The sequence below is a fragment of the Siphateles boraxobius genome, unplaced genomic scaffold (assembly GCF_051911475.1).
Source record: "Siphateles boraxobius isolate OS27281-9 unplaced genomic scaffold, OSU_SipBor_1 65, whole genome shotgun sequence".
Classification (NCBI taxonomy): Eukaryota; Metazoa; Chordata; class Actinopteri; order Cypriniformes; family Leuciscidae; genus Siphateles; species Siphateles boraxobius.
In genome coordinates, this window is record NW_027509192.1 from 4,983,560 (window position 1) to 5,008,050 (window position 24,491).

General features: G+C 37.5%; 1 protein-coding gene across 1 annotated transcript in view; it reads right to left on the bottom strand.

Moving 5' to 3' along the window:
• lrp5 (low density lipoprotein receptor-related protein 5) overlaps positions 1 to 24,160 on the bottom strand; it is a 64,298-nt gene extending 40,138 nt beyond the window's left edge. The window contains exons 1-6 of the mRNA XM_077210357.1: positions 23,951 to 24,160; positions 13,311 to 13,511; positions 12,253 to 12,472; positions 5,751 to 5,948; positions 2,568 to 2,764; positions 758 to 889 (exon numbers count right to left, since the gene is read on the bottom strand). Coding sequence (XP_077066472.1) covers positions 758 to 889; positions 2,568 to 2,764; positions 5,751 to 5,948; positions 12,253 to 12,472; positions 13,311 to 13,511; positions 23,951 to 24,032 — 1,030 coding nt within the window. The 5' untranslated portion in view covers positions 24,033 to 24,160. The remainder of the gene's footprint in view (positions 1 to 757; positions 890 to 2,567; positions 2,765 to 5,750; positions 5,949 to 12,252; positions 12,473 to 13,310; positions 13,512 to 23,950) is intronic.
• Between the last annotated feature and the right edge of the window lie 331 nt (positions 24,161 to 24,491).

Consider the following 24,491-nt stretch of genomic DNA (forward strand, 5'->3'; position numbering starts at 1 on the left):
CCCTTATTTCCAAGCGCCCTATGATGACTTTATCAACAATTTACAGGGTGTTTCAAAAAGATCTCTCAAAAAGAGGTATATAGCGGCAGCCATTGAAACTATATGCCCCACCCTTTCAAGTGTTGAGAGTTTCATTCATGGGCGGTTCGTGGTTGCAGAGATGCACTGATTTCAAATCAGGTCCATCTTTTTGAAACACACAGTACAATGAGCAAAGGGGCACTCCTTAAGAAGTGAGGAGACGTGGGAATGTATACAAACCCCCGAGTAATTCAGTAACAGATTTCCTGAACTGGACCTAAACACACAAACTTTGGTCTAACCTGGTGAGCCCCTAAATGGTTACCTTGACACAGGACCACCAAAGCCCCGAACTAGGTTTACCAGCTCTTCCTATAGGCTAAAACTCTTGTGAGCATGAGAAAAAGGAGGGAAATTGTTCAGATGTTATGGAACAAGGTTATGATTCATGACTGCTGAATCAGAGGAGAGTGATTTTGAACTGTGTACTCAAAGGGGCCGCCATCTGTCAAACATTAGTCTCTGTCATAGTTTTCTGCGCGGGACAGCATGCAAATGTTTTATAGATGCAAAGTATGCCAATCCTCATACCAAAACCAGCCCATGAAAGGCCACAGTTCATAAAAATCTAATTTTACGCTCGAGAGCGGGGACATCATAATACAATTATAAATACAACATAACCCTTCCAATCTCCTCAAAGAAAAGGAGCTCTATCTATCTATTTTTTTTTTACCTGGTCGACAAGTCTTTCCATCCTCTTGGAGTTTAACCCCTGTTGGACAAGCACAGCTGTAGAAGGGCGGCACGGGAGAGAGGAGACACAGGTGGGAACAGCCTCCGTTCCTTTCACTGCATGGAGTTTGAACTGTGGAGCAAAGACAGGGAAAGAGGAAAGCTATAAAACTGTTGTTTATTAGACATTACTGCAAAGAGAAATGACCTCTAGGTTAAAAAATGACCAGAAAACAATGTTTCACCACATTCTGACCTTAATTTGAGAAAGTTCATCAGATAGGGCGATTAATGTTTTAGAGCAGTGAATTATCTTGTAAATACAGGTCTGGTATTTAAATAACCATGGCTTGAACAGATTAACCCTGCTCAAAGGTTTCTCAGGAGACTTATTGGAGTTCTTAGTAATGTTTTGCTTAATTTAGATATCAACTGGTTATCACAGCAAATCTGAAGAATATCAGAAGCAGATGATTTAAGGAACAGTCTAAGTTTAATTACATTTATGTCTAAGAGAAACCATTAAGATAATAAAGAGATCTAATTTGTGATTTTCCTTTCCTACAGTAGGACTTGTTTGAAAAATGATGTTATTTTTGGGGAACTCTTGAGATTTTCCTCATATGATGGAGTATTTGGTATCAAATGGCCATGAACTTCCTGTTCACCTGTGATTCGAAAAAGCAGCATTGCTCAGTTCCTAAACAAAACTGCAACCCTTGAACATTAGCAGGTGGCAGCAAAAACATTTTATTTCCTGTAACAGGTTTTTCCATTTCCACCAGGTCAAGCTCTGCTCCCCATACCCTCTCAGAAAATGCATCTGCTCCCATCAGGAAAACACATGCAGCCCTGACCCAAGACTTGTTATCCCCCCTCTTCTCAGTGTTGCTTGCAGATGTGGTGTCTACCCAGCACATTGACTAATGACTGGTCCACAGTTCAAGGACATGTGAGGAAATTGACAAAATATTGATACTGGCACATTTTTAAGGACAAAGAATAACGATTGACTATGCAACTGTGTCTTTATAATGTGTAATACAAATTACACAACTAATCACATCTGACATAAAAGTTTGTGTTTACATAATATGTGTGTGTGTGTATATATATATATATATATATATATATATATATATATATATATATATAAATAATTAAATTCATATATACTGCATGTATGTCTGTGTATATACTTTATATATATCATCAACCTTCACTGGTCTAGATCTTCCTTCCTTGCATGATGGTTGCTACATCCTTTCTTTATTATCTTACCTCCAACACAACAAACACTATAGTGGGCTTTTTGCAGGCTGTTAAATGTTTCGGAGCAATCCACACCCACATCCTCACACACAGAGTAAGGTGGGGGTGGGATCGTGCTGGGACTGTTCCCTGTCTCCACTGAGGAGCTGTGTTTATTTGTTCAGAGTGGAATGCAGGACACTTGAAAAATTTCAGTCCCTGAGAACTATTCTACCCAGATTGCCTCATGGGCCAAAAGCCCGAAACCTTTACAAAGAGACTGTACAGCAATTGCTGAAAGAAGGACAAAAAAATATAAAAAATTAGACATGGAATGTGAAGGATCTCTTGAGGGAACCTGACCATTTCTGTTCCTTCGCAATCATGATTGGTAAAAATGCAATGCGCATTAGAGTTTCAAAACAGTCTGAATCTCAGGGCTGGCACATAACTCATGAGCCCTGGGATAATTTTTTTTATTTTCTTCTAGTTTGACAAAAAAGAAAGAAAAAAAACGACCATCAACAAGTGTTGTGAGTTTTTGTGATGCATAGACTCACTGTTGGGCTGCCGCTCTTGGCCCAGCACCTGGATGTCCATCGGTGAGTAAATGCCATTAAGAATTTCTCTCCGCTTCTCTCCGGTGTGTTTGTTGCAAGCGTGGATGGATCGGGTCTGCCAGTCGGTCCAGTAGAGCGTCTCGTCATAAAGAGTAAGGGCGAATGGGTGGGTGAGAGAACCCTCCACGACGGCCTCTCTGCAAAAGTCAACAGATATATGTAAATACAGTATACAGCCCGCTCAAATGGCCAACACATGTTGCGTTCTGGACGTTTAAAGCTTTTAAAGTATCACACCATTCAAAAGTTTGGGTCTCTTTTTTTCTTTTGTTCAGAAAGGATGCATTCAATTGATCATAAGGGACAGCAAAACACTTGAAAGCAAAACACACAAAACATCTAACAAATAGATAACGGTTATTTTATTTAATAAAATTATTTTACAATATTACTGTTTTACTGTATTAGTGATCAAATAAATGCTGCCTTGTTGACCATAAGAGACTTTCAAACTTTTAGAATTCAATTGTTTTGGACCCCATTGACTTTGACGGTATATACAAAAGCATTATTCATAATATCTTCATTTCCATTGAAGACAACTTCATAAAATTTTCAAACAACATGAGGTTCAGTAAATTATGACAGAATTTATGTATGTGTGTGTGTGTGTGTGTGTCTACTACCCCTTTAACTCATGTAAACTGCAACACTTCCAGGTTTCATGAGTTCAGAACCATGCTGGTAAACCAATATTCACCAGTTAAACCAGCACTAATGTGTATAAACTAGCCTGGACCAGCTTGGAATGTCATGCTCTAAGCTGGTCTTTTCAACAGGGAACACACATTCCAAGCCAGCATGCTTTATGAATCCAGTCGGAATTCTTTATATGGGAAATAATTCCAGTAAATGTAAGTTAGGGACTCTGGTTCTCCAACATGTTTCAATTTCAAAGACATAAGAGGCCTACAGGTATTACCCTTTCCAAAAAGGCATATAGAACGTGAATTTAAGACCACAACAAGAAGCCAACAACATCAACCCAATGCTGAAGTCTTTTTTAGACCCTTTAGGAAATCTGGAGCTCATGCGAAACCGAACCCCCCTTCCCGCCCTCCCTTTGGGGGGCCCATAGGACTTATTTTCCAAGAAGAGGGGGGAATTAAACAAATCAGGCTGTCATCGACCTGTAAGACCACATCTGTTTCGGTCGTTAGTAGGGAGTCATCCCCGTGCTTGAACTCTACAGCTGCCCTTATTAAGTGAAGTTCCCTTCGGAGTCCATCGGAGCGCCCCTTGTCGCATTTGTCCGGCCGAATGACGGCCTTCTGAACCACCCGACATAAATAAATGGGTGCGGATCAAAGCAACAAGTGTTCAGAACCATAATGCTGCCATTCCAACAAATGGCATTCATCAATCATCAAACTGTAGTGGGTCGAGAGTGGATACATTTTCCTGGTTCGATCGGGGGAGTCGGTGTGCGTGAGCATGCATGGAAGAGTTAGACTTGACATGTTGTTCACCCTCCCGATTTTAATAGCGTGTGACGAACAGCAGAATGAGGGGAGGGGTGGTGGTGGTGTGGGGGTCAGTGTTCTCAAAACGTAATTACAACCAGATTTTTCACAGCTTTTGACGTACTCTTGGTAGTAACGGTAACGTTTGAAGCAAGCAATCTGAAACACCTATTAAACAAAGGTGTTCGAAGGGCTTTTTATTTTTTTTAAAAAGAGGGTAAATGTTTAAAGAGAAGCGCAAACCATTTTAAATTAAGATGTGAAAGTGAGCAGTATATCCCTACAAAGTGTCTGTTCTCCAGCCAATTCTTTGGCAGGATTGTGTATCATTAGGAAGCCGGAATAAAGAGTGCACCACTGATCCACAGCTGTAAGACAACGGCAATCACTCAAATCTGATTCAGTCAAATAGATCTTTTAAAGAATTACACTAGATGCTCTCCGTTGTTTTCCAGGTTACACATCAAATGTGGGCAAGAATAACCAAGCAGAGTAAATTATTACTTGAAAGTAAACATGACAAAGTAGGGATAGAAAAAAACATGCAATAAACAGAAAAAAAACATCTGCATAAATTATGGAATACGATTTAAAAAGAATGAAGGAACCAATAAGCAATTTAATAATTGAAAAGTAATGAAAATCAATCAATCTTTTTAGACTGACAACTCTATGACTACAAACGGTATTTAAAAATGAATTAACTATTATTTATTAAAATGATAAAATAATTGTAAAAAATGATTTGTCTTTTTTGGCATATAAGGAATTCACTTAAATGAGAGAGCCAGCTATTAATTTAATAATTCAAAAATAACTTAAATAACTTTTCAGATTGATAAATATAAGACTGGGTATGAAATTTAAAAAAAAATTACGAATCAAATCAAGTAATTAATTAAAATTGAATAAAATTTACATTTTATAATCAACATGGAAAATTAAATCACTAAATTGATTTGTCTTTTATAAGAATAGAAACACCACTTGAAAAAAATAAATATATAAATAAATATTTGCATAATGCATACTAGGAAAGAAAAAAAAGAAAATTAAACATGTTTTCAATATTTTTGGAATACTAGGAGTGCCACCTAAAGTTTTATTAATGTCTTTTAAAAAACATTCTATTAAATTATAATTATTAGGTTATTATTATTAAATAATTACGTTTTTAATGAAAAATTAAGGAATCAATTATCATATAGAAGACTAAAATCACATACGTCTCTATGATACTCTGGTCTCCAGATATAGGTCAGCTTCCTCTTTCAATGACGTCTGCTGAACTACAGGCCTAGTCAGACCATACGACTCAGGCAGATCGACTAGCAATGCAAATCTCAACATAGCAGAGGGCCCGACATACCTTTCTTTATTGAAGTTGCTACAAAGTCCTATATACACAAAAGGAAATGTAACCCTTTGGCTTTGGGGCCCAAATCATACCCATAATGCCAAGCAGGATCAGGTTACAGTGGTATATGGCATGGAGGTCATCTCAAGTTAAGAGTGGGCGGAAGTGGTGGTGGTGGTGGTGGTGGTGGGGGGGGGGGATGTTTGGATTGGGCCACAGGCTCCATACCATTTAGCTTTGGTAAAGGGAAAGAAATACAAGGAGATGAACTGAGAATAATAGAGAAAGAATAAGGGAACTGACCGAGCCGTTCCGTCCAAGTTGGCCTTGTGGATGAAGCTGAGCTTGGCGTCTGCCCAGTAGAGCTTCTGCTCCTCGAGGTCGATGGTCAGTCCGTTGGGCCAATAGATTTGCTTGTGTACAATGATTTGTCGATTGGTGCCATCCATTCCCGCCCTCTCTATTCTCGGCTCCTCCCCCCAGTCGGTCCAATACACGTACCTGAGAAGAAAAGAGGTCAGTCAGCTGGATTCCATTATCCGAGAGAAAACAAAGTCGAAAGTAGTCAACCAGTCATTCAGACAACCCACCGACTAGACGATAAAAATATGTAGTTTTCACATCCCTATTTGCAAGGAGTATAACATGCAATCAGAACAAATGCACCCAAGTATGTGGGACATTGAGTTTGCAACGGTTTACATATTGACTGGAAGCTGCTCAAGGTTAGGCAACATGGATTTGGAGTTAGACTAAACAAACGTTTCAAGAGCAGAGGCTGTTTTCAAAGCAAATCATATCAGCGTTATATTTGCCAGAGCCTGTCTTGCTTGAAACACTTCATATGAGGGAAACACAACACAGCAACCAAACCCAAGCACATGCTCAACAACTCTAATCTTCTTTGCTGGCAGAAAGCCTTTTTATGTCTTCAGGAAAAGCTAGCAGCCAATTGAAAAAATGCATGGGGAAAAAATTTATCTTAAACTAGCTATACTAACCTGACTATCAAATTTATACCAAAAAAGGACAGCTCGGTTTACACATGCTTTATATTACAATACGAATATTTCTTATTTTGATTCATATTTATTTAGTACTAATAATAATTTAGACATATTGATAAATAAATCACAATATTTTCAGCCAAATTGTACAGCCCTACAAACAAGCATTGCAATGTTTTTTAAACGTCGCAAATCAAAATTATGATTTTTTTTTAAATAAAAAAATTAAATTAATCACGCAATAATCACCCCCCCCCCCCCAAAATCATACAACCCTACATTAAATAAACAGCCATATTTTATAAGATGCAAAAACCAATGTCATTTGGTATCACTGACAACAAACTTGCAATGAGTCTTCATTTGCCAAGTCATAAAACAGAGATTTTCAATGCATTTCAACTTAAATTTCAGTCTTTTTCTCACACAAAGCAAATGTTTAACTTCAGAACACTTGGAATACAGTGTACGAGTCGTATGGACCACCTTTATATTACATCTTTCTCGTTGCTGTTTGAAAGCACCGTTATCATTGACTTTCACTATATGGAAGAGAGCAGCATTGACACTGCACTAAATACCTCCATTTGTGTTTCTCAGAAAATAGAAAATGAGGGCGAGCAAATGACAATTTTAATTTGAGTAAAGTTTTCTTTAATGAATATCTCTCCTATCAAAGGTAAAGCCACACTACACCTCTCAAAAGGAATTATGCATAGCTCATGCTACAATACGTTGTATTGCAACTGAAGTACAGTTCAGGAACTGTTCTCGTCTTGACGGCATATCAGCGAATTGTTACACGTTGTCGACTAACTTAACTATGTAGGTAAGTTGTTTTATGCCTTCCTTAAACAGAACAATGCCTTTTTCATGTCACTTTGGATAAAAGCGTCTGCTAAATGAATACATATAAATATGTTGTAAAGAATCGTGTGTGTGTGTGAGTCTAGCCATTTTTGTAGGTCATGTATACCCTATTAGCCTATTTGTGAGTGAACAGGAAACCTGCAAAGTTATGTTACAGTTGTGTGGCTAAACTTCATCCATAATATGTGTCAAAATGTAATGTAAGGTTTCTAATCAACACAAAAAAAATCCAATGGAGAAAAGAGAATGAAGACAAGAGGGAATGAGGGGGAATGAATAAAAAAAGACAACTGACAAGAAAAAAAAAAAAATGCATAAAGGGAAGCATTCGCCCAGAGAAGCCGTGATTACTTGCGGCGTACAAGCTACGACAGCGAGCGTGTCGCCAACGGAAACACTTATCAAGCCTCATGCCAGCAGGGAGACCAAGCATGAAAACTCAACCCTTCCTCCCCTGAGATGCATCCTATTAGCCTGCGGCTCCAACGGTTGTGCTGTATTTTTCTCAATTAGGAACTTTAGCATTACACCACTGCCGAAATCTGATGGCTGACAGAACAAAGAAGCGTTTGAACAATGGTTTTGCATAAGGCAGTAACAAGGACAATAACTCTTCGTATGTCAATCTGTATTGAGGTTTATAACTGGGACTTTGGCTTCAAATTTAGCAACTTATTAGCTAGGCATGAGTCACAATGGTAGACTAATTGACTAGCCATCTAAGAAACCTCTCTGAGAAATTAAATTTATGGCCTTCAAACACCATGCTACAGCTATCAAACAAGAGAAATGATGTGGTCTGAATCAGTTGCGAAACGTGTTCGCATTTACTGTTGCTTGACAAATTTGTGCTTTCAAATTCCAGTCATTTTCGATAGGGATCCATGTGATCTGGAATTCAAAAGATTTCCCCACGTGGACCTTGCCAAGGTTACCAACAGAAATTCTGAAAGTAACTTTCAATTTGTGCTTCATACATCTCTACACTATTAACAATAGACAACTTTTTTTGCATGATTTTTGCTAACCTGGCTTTAAGTCTGCCAGAAGTTAGTGTAATGGCTATAGGAATATGATCATGTTACTTTGGTTATTATCAGTAGGGGTGTCACGATTCTCCAAATCCTCGATTCGATTAAATTTTCGATTCTAAGGTCACGGTTCGATTCGATTCTCGATTTTTACATTTACTTTTTTTTAAAGCCGAAACCGGCCAATCAGGATGCTCTCTGTCTTACATGCGCTTCATGAGGCACACACGCAAGGTCTCTCGCTCTCTCCCTCTCTGCCGTGCACGCGCTATACGGTTTGGAGCACAGATTTTTCTGTCTCGCATGTGTGTTCTTGCTCGCTCACTCTAGATTCCGTGAAATTTTAACTAATTTGCATGCATCAGGGAGCCGCTATCAATATGCGGGAGACTCCCGGAACTTCCACCAGACTTGGGATGTCTGCAAACTGTGGCTTTTTTGAAGCGCAAACGTTGTCAACATAACTCACTGGAAATCCAAAAAACGTCCACACCTGCAACTTCAATGAAAGAGGAGGGGGTTCAAGTTCTGTCGATGGGTCTCCTGCATCTGCAGTTGCCATAGTGGCTGTAGCTAAGTTAGAGGAGGTTGACCATAGACTCGCAGCACTTCAACACGCGTGTTTTTTTACGCTTGGCACGCCGATCGGACGTGACATGGGCGCGTAAATTAATGACTGCGAATTAATTGTGAATTAATTCCGATTTAAAATCGAAATCGTGATACCCTTAGTTATCAGCACTTTTTTTTTAAACCAACAGTTTTACACCTGCTTAAAACCAGATAAGAACTCCTCAGAAAGCTAATTCGCAAATGTGTTTAGCTACCACAAGGATTGCAGTACTCAAATGTCCATTTAACATATTTTACCATATTTATAACCACAATTCAAGAAATTTTATTCTGCAGAAGAAAAGGTTAAGTACCATAACAACGCTGAGTCTCTTTGTGCTGTTGTTACCAAAACCAGATATCACATTAAAGAAACACTCTCTGACAAAGAACCAGCGTCTGTATCTCTGGAGTGCGTGCGAGCGAGTTTGTTGTGATTTTGTCTTTGTTATACTCATGCAACAGAGAACATCAACTGGAGCCACCCAATGAACTGATGAACAATGGCTGCAAACGTTAAATATCAGGTACCTCATCACTATATAACTCCAAATAAAACACTTCTGTCAGATATTTGGATGTGCCATGTCTGTCTGGCAATAAAATCAATTGTTTTGGTCATACTTTAAAATTCAAGAAGAGTCAGCAAATTCAGCATGGCAATAAATTAAAAAAAACACCCATTCTTTTCATCTGATGGCAATTCATCTTTTCACTCCTGCCAAGCCTCTTTTGGAGAATGTGAAAACAATGAACGTGTCTTGAGAACAGACAAACATAATTCAGGGGCCCCTGCATGCGGTTGCTCTCACTCTGAGGGGGTTGTAAAAAGCAGAGCCCCCTTTCAGTGATCTGAAGCAGGGCCCCGACAGAGGTCTTGGATCTCCACGGTAAATCTCAACTCGAAGCTCTCGGGCGGTGACAATAAGAAAATAAAAGAGCACAAAGCTTATATTAAATATGTCTGCTCAAAAATGCCAGACGTTAACTTTTTGGATTGCAAAGTAACAGGATCTTTGTGCTGGAGAACGGATCTCTCACTCTGAAAATTTCTTTTAAATGCAATGAACTTTACAAAACAGGCACTAATGTTTTGATAAAAAGCAAGCGGTATGGAGGTGTTTCTTTAGGCTTCAGGCCAGGAACAGTGTCTGGCTCCATTTTTAATGTCTTCATCATACACCGTACAAAGTGAAATGCATTCTGGGGAAAATGTCCTAGCTCTTGGGTGTCATAAATACACAATAAGCTAAAAGCCTTGGGCTCGCAACTAGATCGATGATAAAATTGTGAAAAGCACAGTTGAGAGAGAGAGAGAGAGAGAGAGAGAGCTATATATATATACACCCCAAATAGGCTACATTTTTATTTTAAATAAAATTATATTACATACATAAATGCGGGTTTCTGATGTTCGTGGTGACAACTTGACAGAAATATATAAAGACCAAAAGTAATTCATATTAGAGGTGGGCTATATTGCAAAAATATCATATTATGATTTTTTTTTTCAGGAAAAAATCACGATTCACGATTTTATTTTTTTATTTTTTGAACTTACATTTTTATTAATTCTTGACAGAGCAGTTACATGCATCAGCAATAATGATCAAATATGTTACTAGTGTACAATCTTGAAAAGAAAAAAAAATAATATATTCAATAATTATATATTCAATAATTTCAATATTACATTTTGCATTTCGCATTTCCATGTGGTTTCAGCATCACCATACACACACAAAAACAAAAACAAAATTCACTTTTGGTGGTAGAGTAGGGACCCATAATCCAGAACCCTAACGAGTTGGCCCTTTACATGAATAAGACTTCTGCTGGACTCCATCGTAGACTAAAAACAGATTTCTGAAGTCGTAATGAGTATGTTATCTTTTCCATTTGATACATATCCCGTACTTTTTGAACCCAGACGTTGTAACAGGGAGGCTCTACTTGCATCCACTTAATTGTGATGCATTTCAAGGCTGCTGTGAACAGAACATTTAAGAGATATGATTTAGCACGTCCTTGCACACTAGCTGGCATAATACCAAGTAATGCAACTGTTGCATCCTTCGGGATGGCCTCCTGAAAAATCTGGTTTATAGCCTTGTACACCTCGTCCCAGTAGTTTTGTAATATAGGGCATGACCAAAAAATATGTGTATGATTAGGCACTGCTGGCCCACAGTTTCTCCAGCACAAACTTGGAATTTTGGGATCTATCTTAGCAACAACATCCGGGGTCCTGAAATATCTACGATTTTATTTTTTTATGCTGGTTTTAATATTTTCAAGTTGGCTGAGCAGTACAGCCAAACTAATTTCCCTATTTTGAAATAAACAGCGCTTTATTTTTTTGTTTGTTGTTTGATTAACATTTATGACATGCAGCAGTAGTTTATCAGGCTGCTGTCACTTTATGACCTCATGCACGGATCCTATATACAGACACAAATCTGTTTTTTTCTCCTGTTTACATTCACTTAAGACATAACCGACTGCGTTCATGTAAACCTTGTCTGTATTTGACAGTTTAAGCACAATAATACGAAAAATATAACTTGGTTTAGTACTCACGTGCTGTTTGACAGGCTTTTAGTGTGCACAAGCAGAACAACATGCAAATAAAATGTTTAACCGGCAAGGTTTAATACACATGCAAATAATAAACTTTCATGATTGTGAATAACTCTCATGTGAGCATAACCCGAACTCGGCGTTAACATGTGATGTGAATGAACGTTGTGTTGTTTTAGCCCCCCCCCCCCAAAAAAAGCCTTGAAAAAAGTAAATTTGTTGATATTCTTAAAACTTTTACAATCCTACAACTATAAGACACGGCATAGACTGTGACTCACATTTCCGAACATGTCTCAAGCCAAGTACGTGCGTACATGCTAAGCCAGGGCTTAAGTAATGTAAGTGAGAGTGATCTCTCAGAACTCAAGTTACATGTTGCATATAAACAAACCAACTCGCCAGCTAAGTCAGAGTGGACACACAAGTGGAATCTACTTTGGGGCGAACAAACGGCACCAGAAGAGTGAAGGTTTGTCATGCAGGATCTACACGCCACACAACAACAGGAAACAGCCTGAACGCTACGTTGCATCCCAATCTCCCTTTAGGGGAGAAGTTCTAATAGCCTATAAATAAACAACTAGGGCAAACATTAATGAAAATGGGGGGTCAAGGGTGGAAGGACGCATGCGAAGACCACCCACTGAATGGAGAATGGGGACGAGAAAAAGAGGAAATGAGACCAGAGAGGAAGGAACTCACCTATGAGCAGGGTTTAGCGCGATTGCCCTGGGCTGGTCAAGATCTTGCCAGAAGAGCACCTTACGAGAGGTGCCATCCAAGTTAGCTACTTCGATGCGGTTCGTCTCAGAGTCGGTCCAGTAGAGTTTGCGTCCGAGCCAGTCGCAGGCTAAGCCATCGGGAGAATCCAAACCTGATACCACCACCGTCTGGCCTTTGCCCAGTGTGGCCTCCTTCATAGCTGAAAAACAAAGCGTCCATTCAGTTCCATAACAGTATTATCAGTTTAAGCATTCCTCAAATGTTTTATTCTGCCTCCAGATAATGATCCCACATTTTTGCTGTGCTATAGCAGGGTTGCTGCCAGCAAAAAAAAAAAAAAAAAAAAAAACAGTTTTGAGACAAAACTGTGATCAGTTTTGCATTTTTGAATATGTGGAACCATGAATGAAATTATATTGCAGTTATTGGCCATTTTTTTATTAAAATTAAGCAGCAAAAACTTTGATAATAATAAGAGCACCAAAAATCAGCATATTAGATTGATTTCTGAAGGATCATGTGACACTGAAGACTGGAGTAATGATGCTGAAAATTCCACTTGGCATCACGTTATATTTCAAAATATAAAACCTATTTCACAATATTACTGTTTGTACACATAAATGCAGCCTTTGTGAGCCAAAGAGTAAAATGCTTTTGCAGTAAAACTCTTAATGACCTTAAACTTTTAAACAGTAGTGTATGTTGTGATGTCTATATTTGCTTAAGCATCACAACATTGGTTTATTATTTTTATCTTTTGATTATTTAATGCATTTTACTTTTAGAAAAATGGTATAGATTTTTAATATTAACCATTTCTATTTATCAGCTTATCTGTATCATCCAGAATTTTAGTATCAGTACATTAGTAGTGTGGAAAACAGCATTGTGCTCAAAGAAATAATTTTTTTTTTAAATAGCAATATCTACATTACCATCTACAGTAATTCAAAGCTGCAAAAATGAGCAACACTCAGTGTGAGTGTGTTGATTGGCATCTACAGTAATTCCAAATCAAAAAACACTGATCTTACAGATAGTAGTGAGGTTGTAGTGGGTCTGTTTGATGGCCTCCTCACTGACATCCGTCCAGAATATCAGGCCCTCAGAGAAAAGAAAGTCCACTGCGGCCGCATCCTCAAGTTCACTGACGACCACAGCGGACTCCGACCGGCCCGCATCCGCGTCCACCAGACGAACATCCCGCCGGTTGGCGAAGAGCAGCAAAGGAGAACCTGGTGGCAAAAGTTCAGATGTGACCAAAGAGATTGGCAAGGTTTCATTTCATTGGGTTAAATCATCATAAAAAATATTGGAGCAACAGACAATAACATTTTCGTTACAAATTATGACTCTGCATTTTTGCTACCAAGGAATCTGCCCTTTCAAAAAACGTGCTTGGTAATCCACTCCGTCTGTCTGCAGCAATCCAGGCTCCCGGTCTCTAAATAATCAGTGTTTTTCATGAACTCATCGAGCTAAATGAGAGGCACATGTGACGCTCTCTAGGGAAAGGTTAGCAGAGGAAATAACGGAAATGTCTGCCCTTCATTTTGGCACCCAGATATCTCCACGGGGACTGCCAGTTGGCACCTCGCACCCGTCCGCATGTGCCAGCAAGTGCCACTCACGTCGCAGTCAATAACTTCTAAGGGGGGGGGGGGGGGGGGGGGTTGGGGCATATGATGTCATTAGTTGCAGACACAATGGCTATGGTGTGTGTGCTGAGGGTTGGGACGTCCTGCTGTGGTTTACCAGCATGCCGCTTTACTAAGAACCGTGTCACCATCAGCAAGCAACTGCGGGTTTCTGATGTTTGTGGTAATGCTATTAACAATAACACTTCAAACTCCTCAAGGATTAATTTTACCCCTATAAAGCCAACTTGATCATATTTGATACGCAAATTTCAAAGGCCTGTAAATTAGCAACATGAAAAACCTGTTGTATACAATCTTTTATACGCCTTCTGTTGTCTGATTGATAGTTTATACTTTTTTAGCAAGTAAAAGGCCTTTTAGTATAATTGCCTTTTTGTAAAGTAAATGCCTGGGCGATAAATCGATTTTATCGATTAACTTGAATGTGTAGTTTATGTCGACTTGTTTCAATGAATATCGGTTTTCTCTTTAACATCCACCGACGCTCCCCTCTGGGCTCCCGTAGTTCCTAACGGACTTAGCGTTTGCCATAGAGACCGAAGCAGCACAAGCACACCCGCCAAAAACATTTACAAACTGAATCTGCAGGGCTGCCAACGCTCACAAATTCACCGTGAGACTCGCGCAATTGCCACTTTTTACACGCTCTCACGCAGTGAAAAATCATGAAGCAAAGAGGACACTGATCAATAGGTAATATTACAATTACAATAGGAAAGATACAGTTCAACTAACCGAAATGTAATAAAATCGATCGATCAGTGTTTTTCAACTGCGGAAAGAGGTCCATAAAACATCTGGAGAACAATATGTCACATAACATTACATTTACCTCAGCAAAGCCATTTAATGACCCATAGCATAGCTAAAAAAATTGCTATAGAGAGGAGTATTTAGCTAAATATGATAACTATATTACATATTTATAATATTTTAACCTATATCATTAAAATATTATAACATTGTAATTATAAAAAAACACATTATATTTAATTTGAGATGTTATTTTTAACCTTTAATAATAATACCAGCTGACATGGCTACGTATGTTTACATGTTTTTTTTATCCAAAGGAATCGATATTGAATCAAGATCAGAATCAAATCACAAGAATTGAATTTAATTGAAATTGTGAAATTTGTGTCGAGCAATAAAAACAGTAGGCCATACCGATCATGGTACCATGTAAACATTGTGTTGCCACTAATCTTATTTATGTTTAGTTACCAAATGTTTTGACTATCACAATACACTTATTGTGATGCAAGTTTTTTTTTTTTTACACCCCCCCCCCCCCCCCCCCCCAATCCACCCATGTTACGTTATGTTATGTTACATTTTCACTGTATCCAAAGGTAGGGCCTGCAATCTTGTCTTTCTGGCTTGTTGTTTCTGACTGCACTTTAACCAAGGGGAGAATCCAGATCAAATCCCAGAAGGGAAAATCAAAACAAAATAAAGTTAAAGATTGATATATATATGTGTGTGTGTGTGTGCGTGTGCGTGTGCGTGTGTGTGTGTGTGTGTGTGTGTGTGTGTGCGTGTGTGTGTGTGTGTGTATATATATGACTATTATTTTACATGTCATGCTTTAGAGGGTTCAAAATGTGCGAGGAGAGCCATTCAATGGAAGTTTTTTGCAGGTGTCCTCACCCAGGTAAAAACTAAGTCTGATCGCTTAATAGCCTCTCCTCGACAAACTGCATGATTTCAGATAGCTATCACTCAAATCTGTAGCAACACTTTTCAGGCTGAGTTACACGGCAAAGTTTAATTCCTGTGATTAGAGGTTTGTTTGTTTAGATGCCAACCTAAAGTACGAGCAAAAGTAATAGCAATTTGTTACTTACTTCAAGATTTCAATGGTCCTTAAAGTGGCATTTTCCATCACGTGATCTCAGCTTTCTGCCCAGGATGCTATCCACTAAGCAAGCAGTCTTACGAGACTAAACAGTGCACGATGTGTGATTTGGTGCTATCTAAAAGCAAACACCGCAGCAATTTTGGGCTTGAGGGTTATTTTTTCACTAGTCAGCGGGGATAACGTAACAAGGACTTTTAAATTATAGGCAACTATAAATAAGCCATTCATAGGTTGATTTTACTAAAAAGTGTGGCACCAAGCATAGATGAGCATAAAATGAAGATAATTTAAGCCACATAATTGCAACATAACCCCTTAAGATAATATTAACACAAAAAAAATCATCAAAAAGTGGCTTCAGAAGTCAGTAGTTTTTATAGGCATATTATTGAAAATATTAAAATAAAATTATTAACAAACTGAGTTGAAGTTTATAAAAAAGATCTTTCCACATGTGAAAATTAAAAAGTCTTGAATACATTTCATTAAGTCAGGATTGCCTTATTAAAAATGTTAATTTATTTATTTATATATATATATATATATATATATATATATATATATAAACCATTATATAAAATTCATTTAAAATTAATTAAATATTAAAATTTATACTAAATTGATGTTAAATTGTTAATTAACTATTGCCTAATTGGAAAGTTAAAAAAACCTGAATCTGAAGTATATACTTATGACTTGTTTAACTTTGAAAATCCAACTTTATTGAGCAAACAAAAAAAACAAAAAAAGGTGAAAGCACTGAAGAGATATATACCAGATGCTGTCATTTAAACATCATTGACTTAAGAACACATATTGTTTAGTAATTTGCCATTCACAACACTCCAGGATGCCAGATTTGATCAATCTTTCTCTCTAATCTGGGCTATATAAAACTATTCAAGACCACTGACTCCAAGACAAACTTACCGTAGACATAAAATGACGCCAAGTCCAAAACAACACCTTTAAACTGACTTTTCCATTCAGTTTTTCACAAACTTGTGTGCCCGGCATTGACCACAGGAAGTGTCTTGCAATTATTTGGCAAGTGTAAACGCAACTTTAGGATGATTTACAGTTGTATACACTTCATACAAACACAGCACTTCGTCTACTAAACAGTGACAGAGGCGTGAAGTACACATGCTGTAAGCAACACCAGATCCCAGACATCAAACAAAAAACCCCTGTCCTCACTTCGCCTGGCACACAGATTGCTCCTTCAGTCATTTGGTCCACTTCGTTAACTTCTTTCTTCCAGCTTTCCAACTACATCAAAGACAGAGACCAACCAACTCGAATCACTCTGAAAAAGAGATTTCTTTAAGCATTTACATATTACAGTTTGGTGTCGGGCTGGGCGATATGGACAAAAAGGTTATCACGATAACATTTTTAATATCAGTCGATATCGCAATAACACGATAAATGTCAAATCTTTATTTCTTTCAAGTTTAAAGGCAGATTTTTGCTACTGAGTGAAAGATTTTGAAACCAGACAGTTAATTGTGGTTTAATCATCATAAAATGACAAACATTTGCCAAACAGCCAGGTGAACATTTCAAATAAATATATTAGGCTACATATTTCCTCTCTTAAAATGGCACATTTTCCAGTAGCTTGAGTTGACAGTAGCAGTTGCTTTAGTTGGGATGCAGATGTCAATTTATGTTCATTAACAAAAACAGGAAAAATATGTTAACGTTTTATCAACCTCATTTTAAAGGGTAAGATGTATCGGGTTAAAATTGGTCTTCAATAGTATTTGGATCATGTTAACCACCACACATTGCAGCTCACTACCATGGTAAAAATCAGCCTAAAGACATTTATTATAAATGCACAAAAATTGCTATAGCTTAATAACAAAAAATACTGCAATTTATAGGCCTATTTCAAAGTCCCTTTAAGATGAGTCATTTGACTCGGTGCCCATCTTTGAAATGCCTTTGCAAGTGCAGATTCTATCTCTTTGAATGGGGAAACATCAAATTCTCCAAAACTGTTTGCCAGCTTGCGATTAAATTTCATATTTGAAATCAGCAATGAAATCTGACAACAACTGCTTCATAAATTTTGTTTCTAAACGCTTGAATCGTGACCAAAAACCTGCATGCGCATGTACAGTCCTAAGCGCACATCTCAGAACATTGACTGTCTCTATAGGAACCGGAGCTTATAAAGACAGCTGGAGTGATGCGATGACTTTACCAATTGCCGATTGGCTCTTTTCTTTAGAAGGCGGGACTTAATCCGCCATATTTCGCATTGCACTTTCTCCCATTCATTAATAGGAGTGCACAGTCTTTCTGAATATAGGCCTAAAGACTTTGAATTATATTACATTACTCATTTAATGTTAACTACATTAATAATTTAATAAAATTCGGTATATCTCGTTGTTTCAGTTAGTGTTACTGAAGTAAATCATGGTAAAAGTTGGCGACTTGTCGATTTAAAAGGCTTCAATCGCTTTTGGCTCAATGTTTCTCCTGTTTTCCGTGTCAGAAAAGTCAGCGCCATTTCATCTGGCTTTAAACTGGTTAAAATTACAAGACATTTGATTTGTGGCATGTATGTGAGAACTCTGCTGCACCGAACTCGAATGCTTCTCACTGGATCTCACAGCGCTGTTAACTGGTCGTGTGATTGATATGGTCAGCGAGTAAATGCATTCGCTCTTAGCTCACGCTGTGGTGTGTTTTGAGCCAAGCTGATAAATGTTACATGTGGCGCGTGGTTCAAACGAGCAGCTCTGTTTCGTTCTGCTTTTGCCATTTAATGTTTATCATATGCAACAGAAATGGCAGCACATATCTGTTATTATCAACAGTGCAATGATCTGCAACATGCATGCACAGCACTATTTGCAAAGTGCATAAACATCATATTGAGCTTTTGTCATTCATTTGAGAACATAGGACAAGATTGTATAAATCCACATTTTGAAGGCTCACCGCAGTTGGAAATAAAGTTGCCACCACCAGCAGATGTTATGGGCCACCAACAGATGAAATAGGACCCATTTTCAGTTTCTGTTATAATTTATCGAGGAAAACTAGATCGCGATAATTATCGCTATCGTTTTATTGCCAGCCCTAGTTAGGTGGGACTATTGGCAATGCATATTCAAGCAGTATAATTGCAGCATATGCTTCCATCTGCACAGAAAAGCCTTTGGAATGGTCCACCAGAGCCTGGGAGGATTCGGACACCTCCTTCCCCGGCAAGCACAGAGCACTGGGGATTAAAAAGATAACCTCGTCCCAACAGCTGCACTGTTTTATGAGATCACACAGACCTCTGCGGCACAAATGTGCAAGAAAATATACCAACGTCCGCCACCAGCATGATGCTTATAACAACCAAGATCACCCGTGGTTAAAGGTTGTTCAATGGTACGGTATAACTAGGGATTTTGTGTGTATACTTGATTTATCTCATATAGGATGCATTTACTTAAGAATTAACGCGATAGTAAAGCGCGCCAGTGATCATCTTTAGCTTCAGTGCATGCTTCAAAACACACATTAATAACTATGATCGGGAGTGTCATATTACATAACATTATAAAGAGAGCAGTATTGTAATAAAAACGTTGTGAATTCTTTGGGTTAGTTAGTTGCTGTGTTTCAGTGCATTGAAGAGCGCATCCACAACAGGAGTTACACATTCTACGTAACTTAGTTCAGTTCACTTTTGCATTTTTGACATTTTGTGCAGATATAATTGTAATATTATGTTTATTTTGTATAAATATATGGTTAATCTCATATAGGATGCGTTTGGTTGAAGACGGAGTGGATTACCAATTAACCCGCTAACCAAGCTCTTCAGCTTTCATTTTTCACACATCATTTTCATAAACAATATGGTTAAATTAAAATCATTTCAATATTGTCCGCACAGAGGCTATTCATTTTTTTTTTCTATGGCACATTGTTTCTTTATACGCAAGTAATGTAGTCCAATGACTTGTTTGCATTATTTAGGCATAATTTTAGTTATTTGTAAGGCAATCGATTTATTTATTTTTAAATCTTTTTCTTTTTTGATAAAGAAAGTTAGCCATAGGAGAATAAAATTAATTTAAGACTGTCAGACAGATAGAACATAATTAGAAGCCACTCAAAGATTCGTTTAAGGAGTTTCTACAAGTTCAGAACTTCTGTGGACACAAATCTTTTTCCCAGTGCACATCTGAGGTGTACTATGAGAAAGAAAAGGGAAAACAGATGAACTCCAGAAACTTTGTAATGGTTTTAGAGTCAACGAGCCAGAGATCTAGAGGACAAAAGTAAAGCGAGCCTCGTTTCAATGGACATTTAAACACTGCGGCTTACTAGAGGAAACAAAATCCAGCAAAAGTCCAGCAATAAATTTCAGCCACAGCGTGAAGATCGCTAATCTCTCTAAACAGACGTCCCTAGGAGAACTCATTTCCACTCTATAACCAAGCACCCATATGACTTAGGAACTTCAGCTCTTCTCCGACTTTTGTAGTGCCAGGAGGGGTGGTTGAGAGCACCTGGGCCCACCGGGCTCCTCCTTTGTAGAGGAACAGCACAAAGAAACAGCTGAAGGAGTCTGAGCTTGTCACCAGAATTAACCGTCTACAGAAGGGAGGAGCACAAAGAAGGCTAGAGGTTTACGAACACGTGAAGAGTCCTGGAAAGTGGGTAAAAGAGCTTCAAATGAAAAGCTGCTCAGCTCATTCACTATATCAGTTTTCTTCCTCTGTCCTCAATCTCCGTTTACCTACCTGATCTGTCTGATTACGATCAAAACCGGTCGCTCACTTCCTCCAACCCATATCAGCAAGAGACCATACAGTAAAGCCAAGAGATTGCGTTAAGGAAAACATCCAAGTATGCAAACATGCAAAGCGTTTAAAAAAAAAGAAAAACAACCAAGGTGAACTCTGTGACACCACCTTATGATCCTAATAAAATAATTCACACTTAAAGACATGTTTATATTCTCAAAATGCATTTTTTAAAATCTATCTAGTCACCTTATATAGCTAGTCCACAAAATTTATTTAAAAAAAACAACAAGATAAAAACAGGGACTGGATGCTACATTTCCTTCATTTCCCCCATAACTCCTTTTATTCACATGCAAACTAGTTCAATTAGCTTAAGAAATGATAGGCATTGGCAGTAGGAGCTTAACAACTGCATCAAAAGTTGTGTGGTTATTGTTATGCTAAAATTGAACAAGCCCTTTTGTTGTTCACTCATGTTAAATTAGCAATACATGCAACAGATTGTCCTCAATCGCTTTTATCTTAGAATACACACAAAAAAAAAATCACATACTGGATTACTGCTACTTATTAAATCTGAATTAATACTAGAAAAACTACAGAGATGAGGCTTTGCCATTTGCAGTGATGCTTGCTGGCAGACATTACCAACCTTACATAGTGGCATGTCAACAAGTAAGCCACTTGCTATTGCCGTGACCTGAATAAATCAGGTTTTCCTCCAAACATTTAAGAACATCGATCCCACACTCTAAAAGAACAAATAACATGACGGTCTGTTCTCATAATTGCAATATAATAGCTTGTAATAATGCAACAAAGGCTGCATACAATACAAACAAATAGCCTGCAATAATTTAGGTACATTTTGGCCAAGAAGAAGAAGGTTTTGTTCCCCCTCTCTTGAAAACTAAAGGTTCTGCAATAGTACTTTGTAGCAGCAAATTCCTGATATTACAAGCTTTTTATTATAATCCTGGTTAATGAGTTCTTTAAAGAGATAGGCTAGCTAACACAAATTATGTCATCATTTACTCACCCTCATGTTGTTCCAAACCTGTATGAGTTTCTTTCTTCTGTTGAACACTAAAGAAGATATTTTAAAGAATGTTGGTAACCAGACAATTGACGGCACCCATTGACTTTCATAGTATTTTTTCCTACTATGGAAGTCAATGGGTGTCGTCAACTGTTTGGTTACCAACATTCTTCAAAATATCTTTAGTGTTCAACAGAAAAAAGAAACTCGTACAGGTTTGGAACAATTTGAGGGTGAGTAAGTGATGACAAATTTTTCATTTTTGGATGAACCATCCCTTTAAAGCACACTTATATAAATGGTTTTCTTATAGTACAATGAAGAAAATTTAAACAAATTGGTCTTAGTGGAACTTAAAGGTTTTCCAATAGAATCAGGCTGTAAAACCTTTTTAGATCTGTATCTTTACTTTTTTATAGGATTGGAATGGACTGGATTCATGTTGTTTTGACAACTTGGTAACATATTATAACTTTTAATAAGAAGACTTTCGCAAACCCTTTTGCTCAAATGTTCATGTAGCTACAATCAAATCTGAATATATCTTACAATATATAAATAAAAGCATTTCTAACTTTTCAAATTAACTGATCATCTTAATCATTATTTAAGCAAATAAGTTTGTTGGAATGTTTTAGTAGACTAGTCTAATATAAAAGGACTGTGTGTAGTGGCTGGTAAATGTTAAGAAAGTTTGAATACAATATAAATAGACGAGTTGTTGCATTGCAAAATGACTCAATGAATATGAATTAAAATATTCACACGGTTCTGCTTACTTCCCCCAGAAATAAAACCAAACCAGAGTTCAATCTCTCGCTCTTGCTAGGAGTGAATATAAACACCCCAGCAAACCAATAATGAGTACATGGTGCTAAAACTATAAATATTTAAGCACAGGCCTGTTTGAACACCCATTTCTCACCAGCAACTTTAACAGCAAAGTTTTCAGCAATGCTGCTCAATAACATTATGAAACCATCTGATATTAATCATATGTGTCCAGGTTTTTTTTTAAATAGACATTTAATTAACAGTTTTTGTTCCAATAGCCTAAATAGGGAGTTGACACATATTCAGTAAGGGAGTTGACATTCAAAAATGTGATATACTTCACCAAAAACTATTTCGCTTATTCTTTTACACTGTAAAAAACTTGATGCCTTAAAGATTTAAGTACAATCAACTTGAATGTTAAGTGATTTCAACTTAAATTACATTAAACTGACATAAAAAAAGAAGTTGATTCTTGTATAACTTCAACTAAAAAGCTGAAAACTGTATAAACTGTATAACTTATTTTGATGAGTTAAAGCAATGTAAAAACATTTGTTTTCATAACGTATTGATCATATGATTTTTTTTTACAGTGTATAATTACTATTCATGCAGCTTAAGATATTGAAAGACTAGCCTATAGGCTAGCTACTTCTAAAAATTAATTTATTACCCTGCAGGTCCATTTTAAACGAACTAGTTAAGTAAAAAAAAATTAGAAATGGAGACTAGTTACAGACAGACATAATATTTATAAACGTTTAACTAAAAAAATGATGGACATACCAACTAGGCTACCAATTTAGACGTATCCTAACTAATTAACATTCAAATGAATTGCCTGCTATGCACAAGTAATGTTAATTAAGGTTATGGATTTATTAAAAATGTGTTAGAAAATAAATCTGGCTCTTTACTAGAGGCTTGCTGAGAGTCATTCTTTTTTACTCTTGAACTACAGCTGTGTTTCCGTTGAAACTACAACGTTAGTTTATCCGCTAAATAGCCAATTATAGTATTCAGATGAAGGTCAGGTAAAAAAACAGACTTTTAAAAAGTTTTAAAAGCCCATTTAATAACTTTACACTGTTTTCTCGCTGTTTGACATCCGACACCACCGAGGCCTCCATAACACACAACCAGAGCAGTTTACTCGTCCTGGGAGCTAAAAAACTCCAATCAAACATGTCAAATACTTACAGCAGACGTTACATCCGAAATTTGTGGATTTTAGTTTAAAGCTTCGACTCAACTTCCAGAAGTGCACATCTGGGATAACATACCCGCCGCAGACTATAGTTTAGATCAAATCAGCTCAACTTCACGCAGACCTAACTCGCTAAAGTTACTTCTCAAACTATTGTTGCACTATTACACATCTTCTGTAAAACACACGCTCGTGTGGAACAAAACAAAATAGGCAAAAACCTGCACGAGACCAACCGTGCCCTAGTTTGTTTCGCGCTCGTGCGTTTTACTTTGTATCACATTGTTCTCGGTGATATAATGACTTCAACACCTCAGAGCCGTAGGAAAAAACTTAACAAACTATTTTACTCACCACGAATCACCGTCAGAGTACAACAAAGCAGCAGTCCCAGCAATAAAATCTCCATCGCAAGCGCTCCGGGCTTTAATTCCATAATCCCAGCTCCATTTCTTCGAGGTATTGGTGTTAGGAGAAAGTTTGTAGTCCCTAGGTCGATGAGTCGGACTTTTCTTCGCCCGAGCGACTCTTCTAGCGATAGTAGAGGAGGCACGAGGAGGGGAATGACTGACAGCGGAAACTGATCGACGTCATCAAGTGGGATTGTGCTGCGCTGTGGCGCGTTCGCCTGGCCAGAATAGTGTAGAACCGAAGACACACACTGTAAACTGGTAGTAATTTAGAAAAAAAGTCAAATACTACAGAAAAATGGATAAGTATAAAGATAAATGTATAGTCAACAGATCGTTTCAATAGTTTGGAAACATTACTTTTTTTTAATGTTTTGAAAGCAGTATTTTATGCTCACTTTAGGCTGCATTTATTTTAATAAAAAACAGAAACATATATATATATATATATATATATATATATATATATATATATATATATATAT